At 47.5% G+C, this 14223-nt stretch overlaps 1 protein-coding gene across 2 annotated transcripts in view; it reads left to right on the top strand.

The window, feature by feature from the left end:
- Positions 1 to 2577: 2577 nt before the first annotated feature.
- Positions 2578 to 14223, top strand: part of LOC117651535 — a 37813-nt gene continuing 26167 nt past the window's right edge. The window contains exons 1-4 of one of the 2 annotated variants that reach the window (XM_034395617.1): positions 2578 to 2624; positions 3277 to 3422; positions 3632 to 3720; positions 4027 to 4507. In XM_034395617.1, the coding sequence (XP_034251508.1) occupies positions 3291 to 3422; positions 3632 to 3720; positions 4027 to 4507 (702 nt within the window). In that variant the 5' untranslated portion in view covers positions 2578 to 2624; positions 3277 to 3290. The remainder of the gene's footprint in view (positions 2625 to 3276; positions 3423 to 3631; positions 3721 to 4026; positions 4508 to 14223) is intronic. The other variant, XM_034395618.1, reaches the window with a different exon arrangement.

Raw genomic sequence — 14223 nt, forward strand, 5'->3', positions numbered from 1 at the left:
GCTCACCAGGCAGGGTCCCAAAGTGCTGGGTACATCACCGGCAACCTCAAGTTCATTGCTGCGCCAACCGGAGGAACCTCTGGGGCCGCAGCGGTCGCTCCGGACGCCGCGTGCACCTGTCTGAGCCAAGTCATGACGAATGATTCCTGTTGCGTCCCGAACACTTTTGTTCGCTGTGTGAAAGCGATGCTGAGTGCCGTGCCACCTGCAGTTGCTGTGCATTTTACCCCTTGTGTATCGAATAGGTCAAAGCTGATAGCTGATAGCTTCGTTTCATGTGAAAGGCTTTTAATGTCAGGATAAAAGTTCTCTGGCGTTCATTTTGTAATATGTTCTGTTTCATCAACATTTGAAACTAGTAGGATCGTTGAGAGCTGATAGTTTCGTTCCATGTAAAAGGCCATTAATGTCGGGTTAAAAGTTCTCTGGTGTTCATTTCGTACTATGTTCTGTATACTTACATTTAAAATTATGTTGTAAAGTAAACGACTGTTGTCGGATTAAATAATTATTTCTTGAGTACCTACTAATTCCTTCCTTTGCCAGATCCATTTTCTGTAACGAAACGGCTGCACACACTAAATTTGAATGTAGAATTTTGGACGGTTTTTTGTGCTTACGTGAAATTTGCCTAATAAATTTATCATAAATTTTACGTGTAAATTTATCATAAATTTATGAAAGTTCGAGCACAATCTTCCGCCAAACGATACACAAGTTAAAAAGTGCCTCACGACAATTTAAATTGTACACCCAACAGTATTTTAAGTGCTGATAACGAAAATCACTTTCACTTCGACACCAGACTTTTATTTGCACCCCATATCAGGTCATTGTGGATCAAATATTTCAGGTCGAGTCTCATATTGTTTCCTGCACAAGACTGGCTGAACTCAAAAACGACTTGCAAATTTTTCTCAGACTCACGCTTTACCGAATTTTGACCAATTTTGGACCAAAATTTCTAAATCGAGTTTGACGTTACCCAGCAGTTTTTGTGTGCTGATAACGAAAATCACTTCTATTTCGACTCCAGACCTATATTTTCATCCCAAATTTGATCAGTTTGGACCAAAATTTTTCAAGTTGAGTTTTATATTGTTTTAAAAAATGACTTTCAAATTATTCCCAGACTGACGCTTTACCGAAATTTGATCAATCTTGGACCAAATTTTTTTATCTAGTTGAACCCAGCAGTTTTTTTGTGTGCTGATACCGTAGATCACTTCCATTTGTACCCCAGGCCTAAATTTCACTCAATATGTGCCCATAAGATGCACATTTACATTTTGTCTACTCAAGGAACGTCTGAAGTGCACAAACTATGTCATTTAGCATCGCTCAGCCGCACTACGTGCCCACTCTAATCGGCGCGTACCCCTAGTTTTTCTTGGCTCTCAAACTGCATTAGAAGCGCAAAATATCGGCTCTGTCCCGTCCCGTTGTACCCCGTGTCCCATTGTGCCTCACCTTCCCTTGCTCTGCGGCTGGAAGTGCCGGCCGAAGGGCCAACAAGCCCTGCGAGGCGGCCCGTTGGCGGCATGCCCTTGCCCTCCCTTGGCCCTCATGCAGTGCTGGCATGGCTGCACTGCAGCACGCTCCTGCTGGCCCGCCACGCAATTTCGTGGCCCGCGCCGGTCGCTCTGTCTCTCCTCGCACCCCTGCGGCACACTGCAAGAGTGCGAGAGAGACGGGGAGACGAGCGCGGGCAACGGGGTCACTCAGCTAAACGGCCAGACAGGAGGCAAAGTACGTCGCCGCGCACGGCGCTGCCTCCCCGCGCGGCTCCAACGCGGCTCTTTCCCGTGTGTCAGTGTTGCCCGGGAGTTGCTCGGGGTTGGGTCGGGGCTGGCTACAGTGGCGGATCCAGAGGCGGCCGGGAGGGGGGGGGGGGCAGAATAGCACTTCTTGTCTACTTACAGGGAAAAATAGCACTTTTTGCCACCCTGTCAGGTAGGCACCCCATTCCCCCCACCCACCCACCCTACCGCGCCTGGCTGGCTAGGGTCGGGCCCGGCCAAGGGGTTACCCACTCTGGTAATCGTGTGTACACTTCGTCCGGTAATCATTGGTAATCACACACCAAAACTGGCTAGTTTCGCCGTTTTTATCGGATTTTGGGGGTTTTCTTATAAAATGAGGCCAAAATGCTCTTAGCTGGTCAAAATTATGGAGTTTTTTGAGTGTGTTTGTAGGTAATCACTGGTAATCAGTAATCCTGTGTACACTCCTGAGCTGAGTGGTCAACCCCTTAGGCCCGGCTCAAAAAAAGGACCGGGACTTGCCCGGAATTCCTTACTCAGGGGTTGCCCACCGAGAGGTGCAGGGCATGCATGGTCCGGGTGGTTCCCGACCCTTGCCTCTCATTTGCACGAAGTTGCCTCGAATGTTGTACGTACGCGACCAATATTTAACGGGGGAGGGAGGGGGGGACGATGCAGAGGCCTCGGTCGTCTTGCCCATGGTCTAGCTGCTGACGGTGCGAGTGCCGGTCGGCGCGGTGCTGACCTTGCACTGGCGTCCCGACGGGGCCTTCCGCCCAGCAGGGCCTTGGCCTTCTCTCGCCGTTCAGTCGGCCTTCGACGCAGGAGGGGAGTAGGCGAAACGTTGCTGCCGCGCGCAAGGTGAGCTCTCAAACATGGGACCTCGGGTACCAGTGGCGGGTTGCACGGCGAAGACCCGGTTAGGTGCAGCCTGTGTCGAGAACTCGGGCTGATCCGAGTGTCAGACAGATAGTGTCACCGTTAAGACTCACACTGTCTCACGCCTACACGGTAAAAACGGAACCTGGTTTTCCCAGGAAGCCTATGGTAGAGACATAGGCGATTTCCAGGGAGTTCCTGGGAAAACCAGGAACCGTTTTTACCGTGTACAAGTGTGAGCCACGTTTGTCCCACGCTTGTGTGAGACGTTTTGTCCCACACTCGCTGCCCTCTTATGTGGCCTATGTGCCTGTGGAGGCGGCCAAAATTCTAGACGTGTTTTTCCCTCCATGTAACGCCCTAATTGAACGGTCGTGTCACGTTCAAACGTTCCTTTCAATTACGATGCCATACATTCATTTAAATGTGGATCAACTTTCAGTCGAATGTCGCAGCATATTCAAACGTCCGCGGACGTGACGAAACTCACATCCAAACGAATGTGACTTCATATTCGCGGAATAACAGTGTGTCGTCCAATGTTTCGCTGCTTTTTGACTCAATAGTTTCGAGAAGATATCGCCTGTGAACAACTGGCGCTGAATGTTCGTAACCTCTATTCATCTGTTAACAGTAGTTCCCGCCCGCATGGACTGCAATATTTGCATGAAGAGGCTGGATACCGTGGAAAGGAGGCCCAAAGCCATTCCCTGCGGACACACAGTGTGTCTGCAATGCTTGAAAGGCATCGATCAACAGACTTGTCCGCACTGCCTGGAGGTAAGTTTATACGTGTTACACCGAGGTTCCCCCAAGCTTCATTTGCAGAGAAGCCCCCCCCCCCAAAAAAAAGGGGAAAATCCGGTGAATTATGGCCGCGTGCTATGGACAGAGTGACCCGACTTTGACGCGAGTGCATACCTCCTCGCGTGCTATGTTCTAAGCCTTTAGAATCACAGTGTGAGTGCCACCTCTGCCCTTTTTTTCAGGCATTTCCCGGCCCGGCCGAGGCGCTACCCGACAACTTCTTCGTTCTTGGCTTGATTGAGAAAGACCAGCAGCACCTCCGAGATCTGAGGTGAGCGAGACGATGCACCTATACTTATTGCACGAGCGTGACAGGAATGTCTTCAGTTGTTTTGATGACATTGTTGTGAGAAAAATTAGCCTTGAAAATGTCATGAACTCAAATTTTCACTGAGTCACCTCGCCTTATTCTTTGACCAGAAAACGAAGAGCCCTGGGTTCTCGCGGTCGAGGGCTACCTCCACCTGCAATGCTATCCAAGGCGGCAGATGCCATTAACCGCGAGAACTCAGGGCTCTTCGTTTTCTGGTCAGAATATAAATTACCACAGCCACACATTCTGTGCGCCAATGTGCAGGTTCTGGTGCCGGGACTGCGGCAAGACTGCCACCGAGGAGTGTGGAGACATGGAGCACAGTCTCTGCTCCCTCCGCAAGCTGCGCTCGGAGCAGGCGGCGGCGCAGCTGCAGCGACTGCAGAGCGCTGCGACGGCGGCGCGCAAGGTGGTGCAGGCCCTGCAGGACACCATGGTCGAGGTGGAGGACCAGCTGCAGCAGTGGCGGGGCAGGATGCAGCAGTTCGACGAGGCGGAGCGGGAGCTGCGCGCGAGGGTGGACGAGGACTGGAACGACGTGCAGGCAGCCCTGCCGGACGGCCTGGAGCAGCTGCAGGACTTGCAGGACACCGCCAGCCTGCTGCAGGCCAGGTGCACGCTGCAGGTGCAGCTGCGGGCCGAGGGCGGCACACTGTGGAAGGGCCGCCTGGCTGGGCAGCGTGGCGGAGGCAGTCTGCTCCACCCACTGCTGCTGCACCTACACCAGACCGGGGTCATCGCCAAGGTAGGTGGCGCACAGTGGGCGAGAAGACCGGCGCAGGCGGTCAAAACTCTGGACGCATTTTGAGCTCCAGAGTCGCTAAGCAGGACTGCAGGGTCATTCCACGCCAAATCGCCAGGGTCCAGACGGACACGTTCGCCCGCGTTCGCCGACCCCGACGATTTTTTCAGCGATTGTTAGCCCAATGGGACTATAAAAGACCCCACACTTTTCAAGCGGTCTTGCTACCGCTTCTACCTTTCCACCAAAGCCCACTCATCCCATCCATCCATCCATTCAGCCCACTCAGAGGGGACTGCATGGTCGTCGTCGTTTGTCGTTTCGTCGTCCTCGCCTCCCGCCGCGCTGCTGCCTCGCCGCGCCAGACCCCACTCCTCACAGCCTCCCCAGGCGAGGGGGAGTAGAGGCCCGAGGTGGGCTCTAAATGCAGGGCCGCTTTGTGGGCTTATTTTCAGCCTTGTTAAGCTCTAGAGAGGCAAAAACTTGGGCTTGGATTAAAGCTAGAGGCTTGAACTATGCCCATGTGGATTTATTTTAAAACATTAGGGTAGAAAATATTTGCACTCTCCTTACAAAGTCGTCACAACACCTTTCTGACCATGGTCGGTGATTCGAAGTCACCGCCTGCTAACGGCTTAAAGAAGTCCGACTTTGTAAGGAGAATGCAAATAATTTCTACCCTAATGTTTTAAAATAAATGCACGTGGTCACAGTTCAAGCCTCTAGCTTTAATCCAAGCCCAAACTTTTGCCCCTCTAGAGCTTAACAAGGCTGCAAATGAGCCCACAAAGCGGCCCTGCAGATAGCGCCCGACGCGGATCTTCGCCAGACACTGCAGTCGACCCCCGCCGCTGCTTCCTTTTTTGTCATTTTAAGGTTTAAAACCGGCTAATCCGTGATAAAAAGGGTTCGATTTACTCAAAAATGTCTTACTGAGTGCGCCTCAATATATATGTTTGCTTACATATCCTTTAATTCTGAGTATTTTCGTTTCTCCAAATTCCTACCGACCATGGTCAGAACGCCAGGCCCAGCGTCTGTTCCCGAGCCGAAGGCATTTATAATTCTCCTGGCCTCCCCCACCCTTCATGCCCCCTCGCTGCCCGGCCTCCCCGGCCGGTCCACGGCAAGACCGCTTTGCTAAGCTTGCCTTGGCGGAACTTTTTCCCGAAAAGTGCTCAGGGGTCTGAAATATCGCAATTTGAAAATTTTCACCAAAAGGTTTTGTCTCTTAAAAACGTTAGAAAGAAGATGAAAAATTCAAAAAAAAAAAAAAAATGAAACCTGTCCAAAGGTTGTCGGGCAGTTTTTCATTATTCATAATTTTGAGGCAATTTTTTCAAAATGATGCAAAATGGGTAGTACCTGAACCAAATTGGATAGGGTTTTGGCTTAAAATTTACCTTAATACAGGTTTTCTCTAATCTCTAATCACAAAGGACTAGGGTAAGGTTACCAAACATGGATCACATTTTAGAAATGTCCAGTATTTTCGGTTCAAACAAGCGATGACCCAAATTTTCTTCGATACACTCCAAGATGACCACAAAAACAACCTCCTCTCAAGAACTGAACCTTTTTGGCTGAGCGATAGCGAAGCCCGTTACTCCAGTGGGGTTAAAAAACTTTTTCTGTCTGTGTGCGTGTGTGTGTGTGTGTGTGTGTGTGTGTGTGCGCACTACTCCTCCTGAACGGCTCGGCCGATCTGGCTGAGATTTTGCAGGGTCATTAGGTATGTTCTTGGCTCGGCACACGCGAAATCTCACTATCTTAGCTCAACTGGTTCAGTTTTTATGGCCGAAAAACACCTAAAATACGGCGAAAAATCGAGTTATCTGCAGGCAGATCTCTCCCGGTCTTGATGAACGGGGGGTCTTGGGGGGGAGCCCCCCAGCCTCGACAAGCTAAATAGTCACAAGGGTCAGGATCGTGTTATCTGTAGATGAAGCAACTCTATTTAGAATGAAGGGGGGTCTGGGGGGCGGAGCCCCCCAGTATGCAACAAGTAAGAAGTAACAGACGATGAACAAGCCAATGCCTGCCGAAGGCAGGCTAGCGCCGCAGGCCAAGGTAGGTACGCCAGGCGCGGATTGGAGGAACAGGCTGCGAGACATCGCGAAGCCTGTTACGACAAGACGCGGTCTGGCGTAAACCTACCTTGTATAACAAAAACCTTGAAATTTACAGGGCTTTGAAATGCCACTGATTTTGGGTCTGACCCGAACATGGATCACGCCCCCCCCCCTCGCGTTTTGAAAGGGGCGGTCCGATAACTTCTGGTCGTCTAAATTTTAAAAGGGTACACTCTGAAGGTGCCACGAAAAAATTTTGAGACATTTCTGATGAATGGATCGTGTGTTATAACGATATGAATTTTGACTCCTAACCTAACCTGAAACCAAGCCGTTTTCGGACCCTTTTTCAGAGGCACTTTTTCATTTGCATACTGTAAGGGTAACGGTGAGATTGATCAGCTCCGCCGCGCGTGATTCTTGTAGTGTAATGTGTATACCAAATGAAAAACTTTGAAAAGTTTTAAATTGGTCGATTGGTTTGGCGGTACGGGCTCGCTTACAAAAATGATCCATAGTACCCCGATCCATGTTCGGCACTTAACCCTCCTAACCACAGAAAGTATTATTTTCAGTTTCGGAGAACGAGTGATTCTTGTGGACCTCTGCATACCCACTTTTCACCTTATCCTACACTCGCGCCACACGCGCGCGCCCCTGTGCTCTGCTGCTGGGATTTACGCTTTGATGTTTGAGGTTCTCCCATCAGATGACACTCACTCAAATGAAGTTTCCCGCGTCCTTATTGCCTTTCTGCTGAGCCCTAAATCCTTAACTTTATCAACTTTAACTGGGTAACAGACCCAAAACACGTTGCAAATTGGGTTACAACCAAGCCACTTTGCACACGTCTTCTATTGACCCAATTGGTCGATTTTTTCCGAAGCACACGTCAAAATTTCCCTTAGGACTCAAGTGCAGGGGCGAAAAGGTTAAAAGTGTTCAAAATTTTTAAAGCTTCAATATTGACGATAAGAATCTTGTGACGAGTGTTTTCCGCATAATTCGAGGTCGGGGAATTCATTAGCGATGTCAGAACAACGACGAGGTCACCGGAAGTACCAGTAATTGCCGCCATTTTGTATAGTGGCTGCCAAATTCTTCGGATTTCGAACGGCTCGGCAACCAGTCGAGTTGGGCGTCGTTCCGATAGTTTAAGGGCACTCTCATTCCAGGAACGTGACATCACGTTGAAACGAACGTGACAAAGTGTCACGTTCGTTTGAGCATTGTGTCACGTTCGTTAGAATGTGAACGAGCTGATTTTCAGCCAAATCACACCCAAACGAATGTGACACAATGCTCCAACGAACGTGACAGTTTGTCACGTTCGTTTCAACGTGATGTCACGTTCCTGGAATGAGAGTGGGGTCTTTGAAGTCCCGTGTGATGTCAAATTGAGAGTATTTAGCAGAGAAATACAGTAAAACAGCAAGCCCACCAGTAAGGGGACACTACAATGCCAGTGGAGCTACGAATTTGGCAAGCCGTTTTAAATGCCAAAAATTGGCAAGCTTGGCCCGGAAATACTCTCCAGCTTGCCAAAATTTGGCAAGCTTATGAAGAGTGCCGACCGAAGCTTGTCAAATTTTGGCATTCAAAACGGCTTGCCAAATTTGTGGCAAGCAAACTTACCACTGTATTTGCAGTGGGGGGGGGGGGCATCTAGTAACAGCACGCGCTGAAGAAAGCGTACTCGTGAGTACACGCTAAAGAGAGTGTACTGAGTACACCGTTGAGTTTGCAGAGTACTGTGTACATCATTCTTTCCGAAATGTTTGAGGTCACAAGAGTACTACAGTGCAATAACGAGTGAATCCAAAAAAGCACGTCTTTGTCAACAGCAGGAGGACGTCAATGACGCCGACGGCAGCCGCCGCTGGGGGAGCTCCCGACTGCCACCGCGGCCCTCGCCGCCAATACTACCAAGATGCCCACGCTGCGACAAGGGGTTTTCCCGCGCGAGGGACATACCCCGACACATGCAGAAATGTGATTTCTAAGAAACAGATCTTTTGCAGACTACACTCTCAGACCTTCACTGATTATTTTTTCTATATTGTAGAAAATTTACTCTACGGCTTACTGATTTTAGAGCGTTACTATGATATAGTAAATATTTTCAATAACATATCGAATAAATTTTACATGAGATACAGATAAATTAGCGGTAACAAATTTGGTAATTATAGACAATCTTTTACTTACTTACAGAAAATTTACAATGTCAGTAGAAATATGATGACAAATTTGTTTATAATCAAAGAATTTATTTTCTGCAAATGTAGAAGATAAAGTTTGTGCTCATAAACAATTTGTCGATGACTACTTTGTGATCTTCAGTAAATAGTTTCAGTGAAATTTTTCTCCGTTCAAACAAAGCTGATTGGAAGGTAATGCGCTTAGTCAAAATGATCCTACAAAACATTCTTAGCTTCGACAAGTCAAGAAAGGACTCAATGTAAGCGGCTTTTAAGAGATGGGTGAATTGTGACTTTTAGCGGAAACATCCAAAAAGTTATTCTGACTCTTTAAAATCTTTTCTGTTAATTCTTGTATATATTATCTGTATGTAGAGAACATTTTGCCTACATTTATAGATCATTTTTACTAGAATGGAACAGTAATTTTTTTCTGCTTGATCATAACTGTAGTTGCAGAAAATATTATCAACAGACCACTTTTCTGTAAGGTTGCTGATTATTTTTTCTGTACTTACAATCAAAAGGACTACAATTGCAGAAAAAATAATTAAACTGTAGGTTTACTGAAAAAAATGTCCGTGGAGTGTCGGAGAGTGTACATTTTGTTTTTCTTAATTTAGACTCTGTGCACTTCTAACGTAGTTATGGACAATGGTGCCCGAACTTTTGGTTGAAGGACTTTGATGTAAAGGGAACAATTTCATACAGAGGTACAGTAAATTAGTGGTTTCATTATCATTTCATGAAATGTAAATTTCTAAATCGGTTAAAACAATTTTTCTCCAAAAGTGAAATTTAAAAATATGTTTTGCGAAAATAAAAGAACAGAAACAAATATGAGTGGTCATTAGACAGAACAACCCATTTTCAATGGGTTTCCATGTGACTTACGCCCTAATGCCCAACGGCCGCTGATATCACTGTTATACATACCCTCAAGCTTCACTGCTTACAATAACGTCACGATGCCTATTCGAGGCAAGTCAAGGCTCTCTGGTTTCAGATTAAAGGTACATTTTGAAGCAAAATATTTGCTTCATGCCCATGGAAGTGTCCTTCGAAGATCATCGGCACAGAAGTGCGCCAAGCACGCAATAGAACTTGCAGGGTCATCGTCCTTCACTCTATTTTCGTATATGGTTCTTCTTGACGTACTTTGTGTTCTTGATTTCTTCACATACTTCTAAGATTTTGAGATCTGATGGTAGTTAATGTTGGACCTAAAATGAGAGTATATTTACATTTAAACAGACGTCATTTCAGCGCATCAACCATGTTAAATTTACCAAAGCAGAGATACTGCGTTTCCTTCACTATATCCTAGAAAGCACTGCATCGTTCAGGCTTATTTTTCGCAGCTGAGAAGCTGTTTTACTTCATTTCTCTGCTAAATACTCTCAATTTGACATTACACGGGACTTCAGAGACCCCTTAAACTATCGGAAAGACGCCCAACTCGACTGGTTGCCGAGCCGTTCGAAATCCGAAGAATTTGGCCGCAAGTATACAAAATGGCGGCATTTCCTGGTACTTCCGGTGACCTCATCGTTGTTCTGACATTGCTAATTCGCATTCGAAGGCAAAGCTCAGCGCGCTCTATCTGCTCGTGGTGGGCGCAATTTGAACCACTCCGGAGGTCCGTGGCGACTAACCCCAACACAATTGTCACTCTCTTATTTGCTTTGTCACTTTAAAATCACTCTCCAGTACAAAGATCTAAGTCACCGTTATTGTGAAAATGCCTTTTACTTAACCCAGTTTTAACCTCTTTGCGGTTTTTGACGCTTTCAAGTCTAGAGGTCCATGGTGACGTCACAGCCGACTGTGTCGCGCTCTGACGCCTTCGAATGCGATTAAATTCCCAGACCTCGAATTATGCGGAAACACGGGCGGCAGGAGCAAAGGCCACTTTTACAGCAGAATGTCCTGCTACGCGACCGTGTGGCAGCCAAATGAGGTATTTTGCGATAGTGAAGAAGAGAAAGAAGAAGATGCGGCGGTGGGGGTAAAACATCACAAACCCTCATTTGTTTGGCGGCCATGATGGCCCCCACCCACCCCCGCCCCGCAAGCAGATGCACTGCCTAAACAAATGAGTGTTTTTTATGTTCTTTTATGTTCTTCTTCTTTCTCTTCTTCACTATCGCAAAATACCTCATTGGCTGCTACACGCCCGCGTAGCAGGCACCTTTTTGCCGTGTAGCCTAGTCTCGCGCAGGATGCCCCTTGTCCCGCCCACAGTGGAGTGACTGGCACGAGGGTAGGTGGAGCGAATCCTGCCTGCAGGTCCGACTAGACAACCCATCGTACGCAGGCGTATTCAGTAGGCGACATGCCCGTTAGAAAAGGCAATAACAGCGGAGCGATTCTCACGTTTCGGGGTAGTTTTGGCGTCTCTGATTCGCCGAAAGTGAGAAATATCCAATTAAGTTTTTCTGATTATTGGGGTCCTGTGTGATACTAGAGTTATGGCAATGGTATTTATAGAAAAGACCTTGTACTATCTTCCTAAAAACATGAGCCAAAAGGTATTCCCATACGTTTTAGTGGGTGTTTTGATCACGGAAATTACGTTATCACGGAAGTTACAAAGTGTGAAAATCGGCTTTAACGGCTGACTCGGGCTTGCTGTGGCTTACAAGTCGTTCCAGGGTCAAATGATACTCTAAGCCCGACATTTCAGCGGAAAATTTTTTCACCTAGTGCTGCTGCAACATTGGGTAAAGGGTGCCACGGAAGTTACAGGTAATTGTTGATACACGTCATTTTATAATGCTCTAGCCCGCTTTGAGACCGTGTACAGCATCTTAGATTTCCGCGACCCATGCAATTCTATCCCAGGGACTCCACTTTGATAGCTTGTGTCATGGAAAGTTAAAAGTTTGGCTTGGGGAGAAGTCCAGAGCTGCCTTTTCGAAATTTGTGTAGTGAAATTCAATATACGGAGGACATTTTTCGTTGCAGCATAAGTACCTTCGAAAGAAGTCTGGCGTACTGGTCTTCGGTTGAAATTAGCTCGAGACATGCCAAGCTTCGAATCCCCATCGACAGTTGGCAGCATTTTCGAACCACACCGCCACACTGGGGGCGGAAAGTTCGAGTATGTTCTGTTTGGACAATCACGGAAGTTACATTTGGGGTATTCCAAACGCTACGTAGACCCATCCAACGAACGTGAACTTTTCCAAATGTGTGCGTTTAGTGGGCAATGGCCCTCCCTAACATCAGAAACAAACCCCATGTCGATATCTGCGCTCGTTTGGGCACAAGAGTCAGAAGAAACGAAACTACCCCGAAACGTGAGAATCGCTCAGCGGTGCACTGGAGGCCATACGCGGCCATACGCCGTATGGTCCAGAACAATTTTTCGGCTGTGCGTATGGTCCAGAACATTTTCCCCGCCCATACGCTCATTTATGGCCATACGCTGCCCATACGCTCGACTTTCGGGGCCCAGGCGGGCCATTGTTGGGTTTCCGAGACACCGCGCGGCGCGGCGGCGCTTCGTTTCGGCGCTTTTTCACACCGCTGGAACCCGTTGAAGGAAAAAAATGAGTAACAAGCGTAAGGACTCGACACCGCCCCCTCCACCAGCACCAAAGGCTCCCCGTGTTCAGGTAACTGCTCATCAACGCTTGAGATAAGCGGACTTTGAGCGTGGGAAACTTACTTAAAAGAAAATTGGACACAGGGGATGCCTTCAATGCGGAATTTCCTTCAACGGGTTCCGGCCGCCGGCCCAGAGATACCCCCTGCCCCCGCCCCCGAGCCTGGTCCCGATCACCTTGCCCCTCAAACTGACAAGTCCATCCCTCCCACCGGCGCGGTAAGTCTCAGCACCTTACACAGAAAAAAAACATTTTTCGCCAAGGTATTTACCTTGAAAAAATGTTTTTGTGTGTGCAGGCTTTGAGAACTGAGCAGCCATCGGTCGGGGAGAGGCCAGCGATTTACACTGTTAGCCAATGGATGGAGCAAAGAGGCTCTTATCCGTGGATTGGCTGCCGGAACGGGAAGTTGGGTTGCTCCACATGCGAAAGTGTCAGTGATGCAAAGCTATCTCTTGAGACACACGATCTTAGCCGAGGGAAAGGGGTCGTCCTCAGCAAAGAGTGGTCTGGCTTCGCTGTAATACCGTCTCAGGGGGGTGACCGTAAAAATCAGCTGGCCTCTCTAAGGAACAAGATCAAGGTGCACGGTGACTCCAAGGCTCATCAAGTTTGTGTGTCAATAGTACGTCAGAAGAGCAAAAAAGTTATCGAGACGCAAATACGGGACATGGGCGCGGCAGCAAATGAAGCTACTGTCCGTCTGATGCGGACCGCGTACTACGTGGCTAAACAAGACCGTCCGTACACTGACTTCGAAGATTTGGTCGAGTTGCAGCAAGTGAATGGCGTCAACTTAGGCACAACTTTGCACAGTAGGATGACGTGTACAAGAATGATTGATACTGTCAGTAAGGAAATGAGAAGGCGAATTGTAGAATGGTCCAGAACAAAGTTACCAGTGCACCGCTGGGCAATAAGGACGAGAAACTTAATTTGAGTGTCATCAGATGGGACAACCTCAAACACCAAAGCGTAAACCCCAACAGCAGAGCGCAGAGGCGCGCGCGTGTGGCGCGAGAGTAGGATAAAGGTGAAAAGTGGGTATGCAGAGGTCCACAAGAATCACTCGTTCTCCGAAGCTAAAAAAAAATGCTTTCTGTGGTTAGTCCTTTTTATTAAGAAGGTATTGAGGTAAATTTTAAGCCAAACCCCATCCAATTTGGTTCAGGTACTACATAGTTTGCATCATTTTGAAGAATTGCCTCAAAATTATGAAAAATAAAAAACTGACCTACAACCTTTGGACAGGTTATGCATTTTTTTTTTTTATTTTTCATCCTCTTTCCAACGGTATATCCATTTAGCCTCTACAAAGAATACTTTCGGAGATATTCTCGAGTTTATCGGCGTGACTCTTGATCGGCGTGAATATCGTGTCACGCCAATGTTTGGCCTGCCTTTTTGTCACGCCATAATTTGTCCATGTGTCCGACCATTACGTTTTCAATGTGCGTTTCACGAATTTCATGCGCAACAACGCTTAGTTTTTCTACGCGCCAATGCACGAAATTAAACATGCACTTCGTAACGCACAAATTTGTGCATTTTCAAACACATGCACAGTTTCGTGCATAGTTTGTGCACAAAAAACTACAAAGTAATTTAGTGTGCGTGACATCTCGTTAAAACTAATGTGACGTAAATGTCACGTTCCTAATACGTTTGGATGTGATTCGGCCATAAATTAGCTCATGCACATTCAACGAATGTGACACAATGCTCAAAGGAACGTGACACTTTGTCACATTCGCCAGCGTGGGCGTCACACACTAAATTTTATGTACAATTTTGTACGAGACATCACAACTTTTTGGTCACACGAAATTTTCGTA

Source organism: Thrips palmi, unplaced genomic scaffold (assembly GCF_012932325.1).
Source record: "Thrips palmi isolate BJ-2018 unplaced genomic scaffold, TpBJ-2018v1 HiC_scaffold_6, whole genome shotgun sequence".
Lineage (NCBI taxonomy): Eukaryota > Metazoa > Arthropoda > Insecta > Thysanoptera > Thripidae > Thrips > Thrips palmi.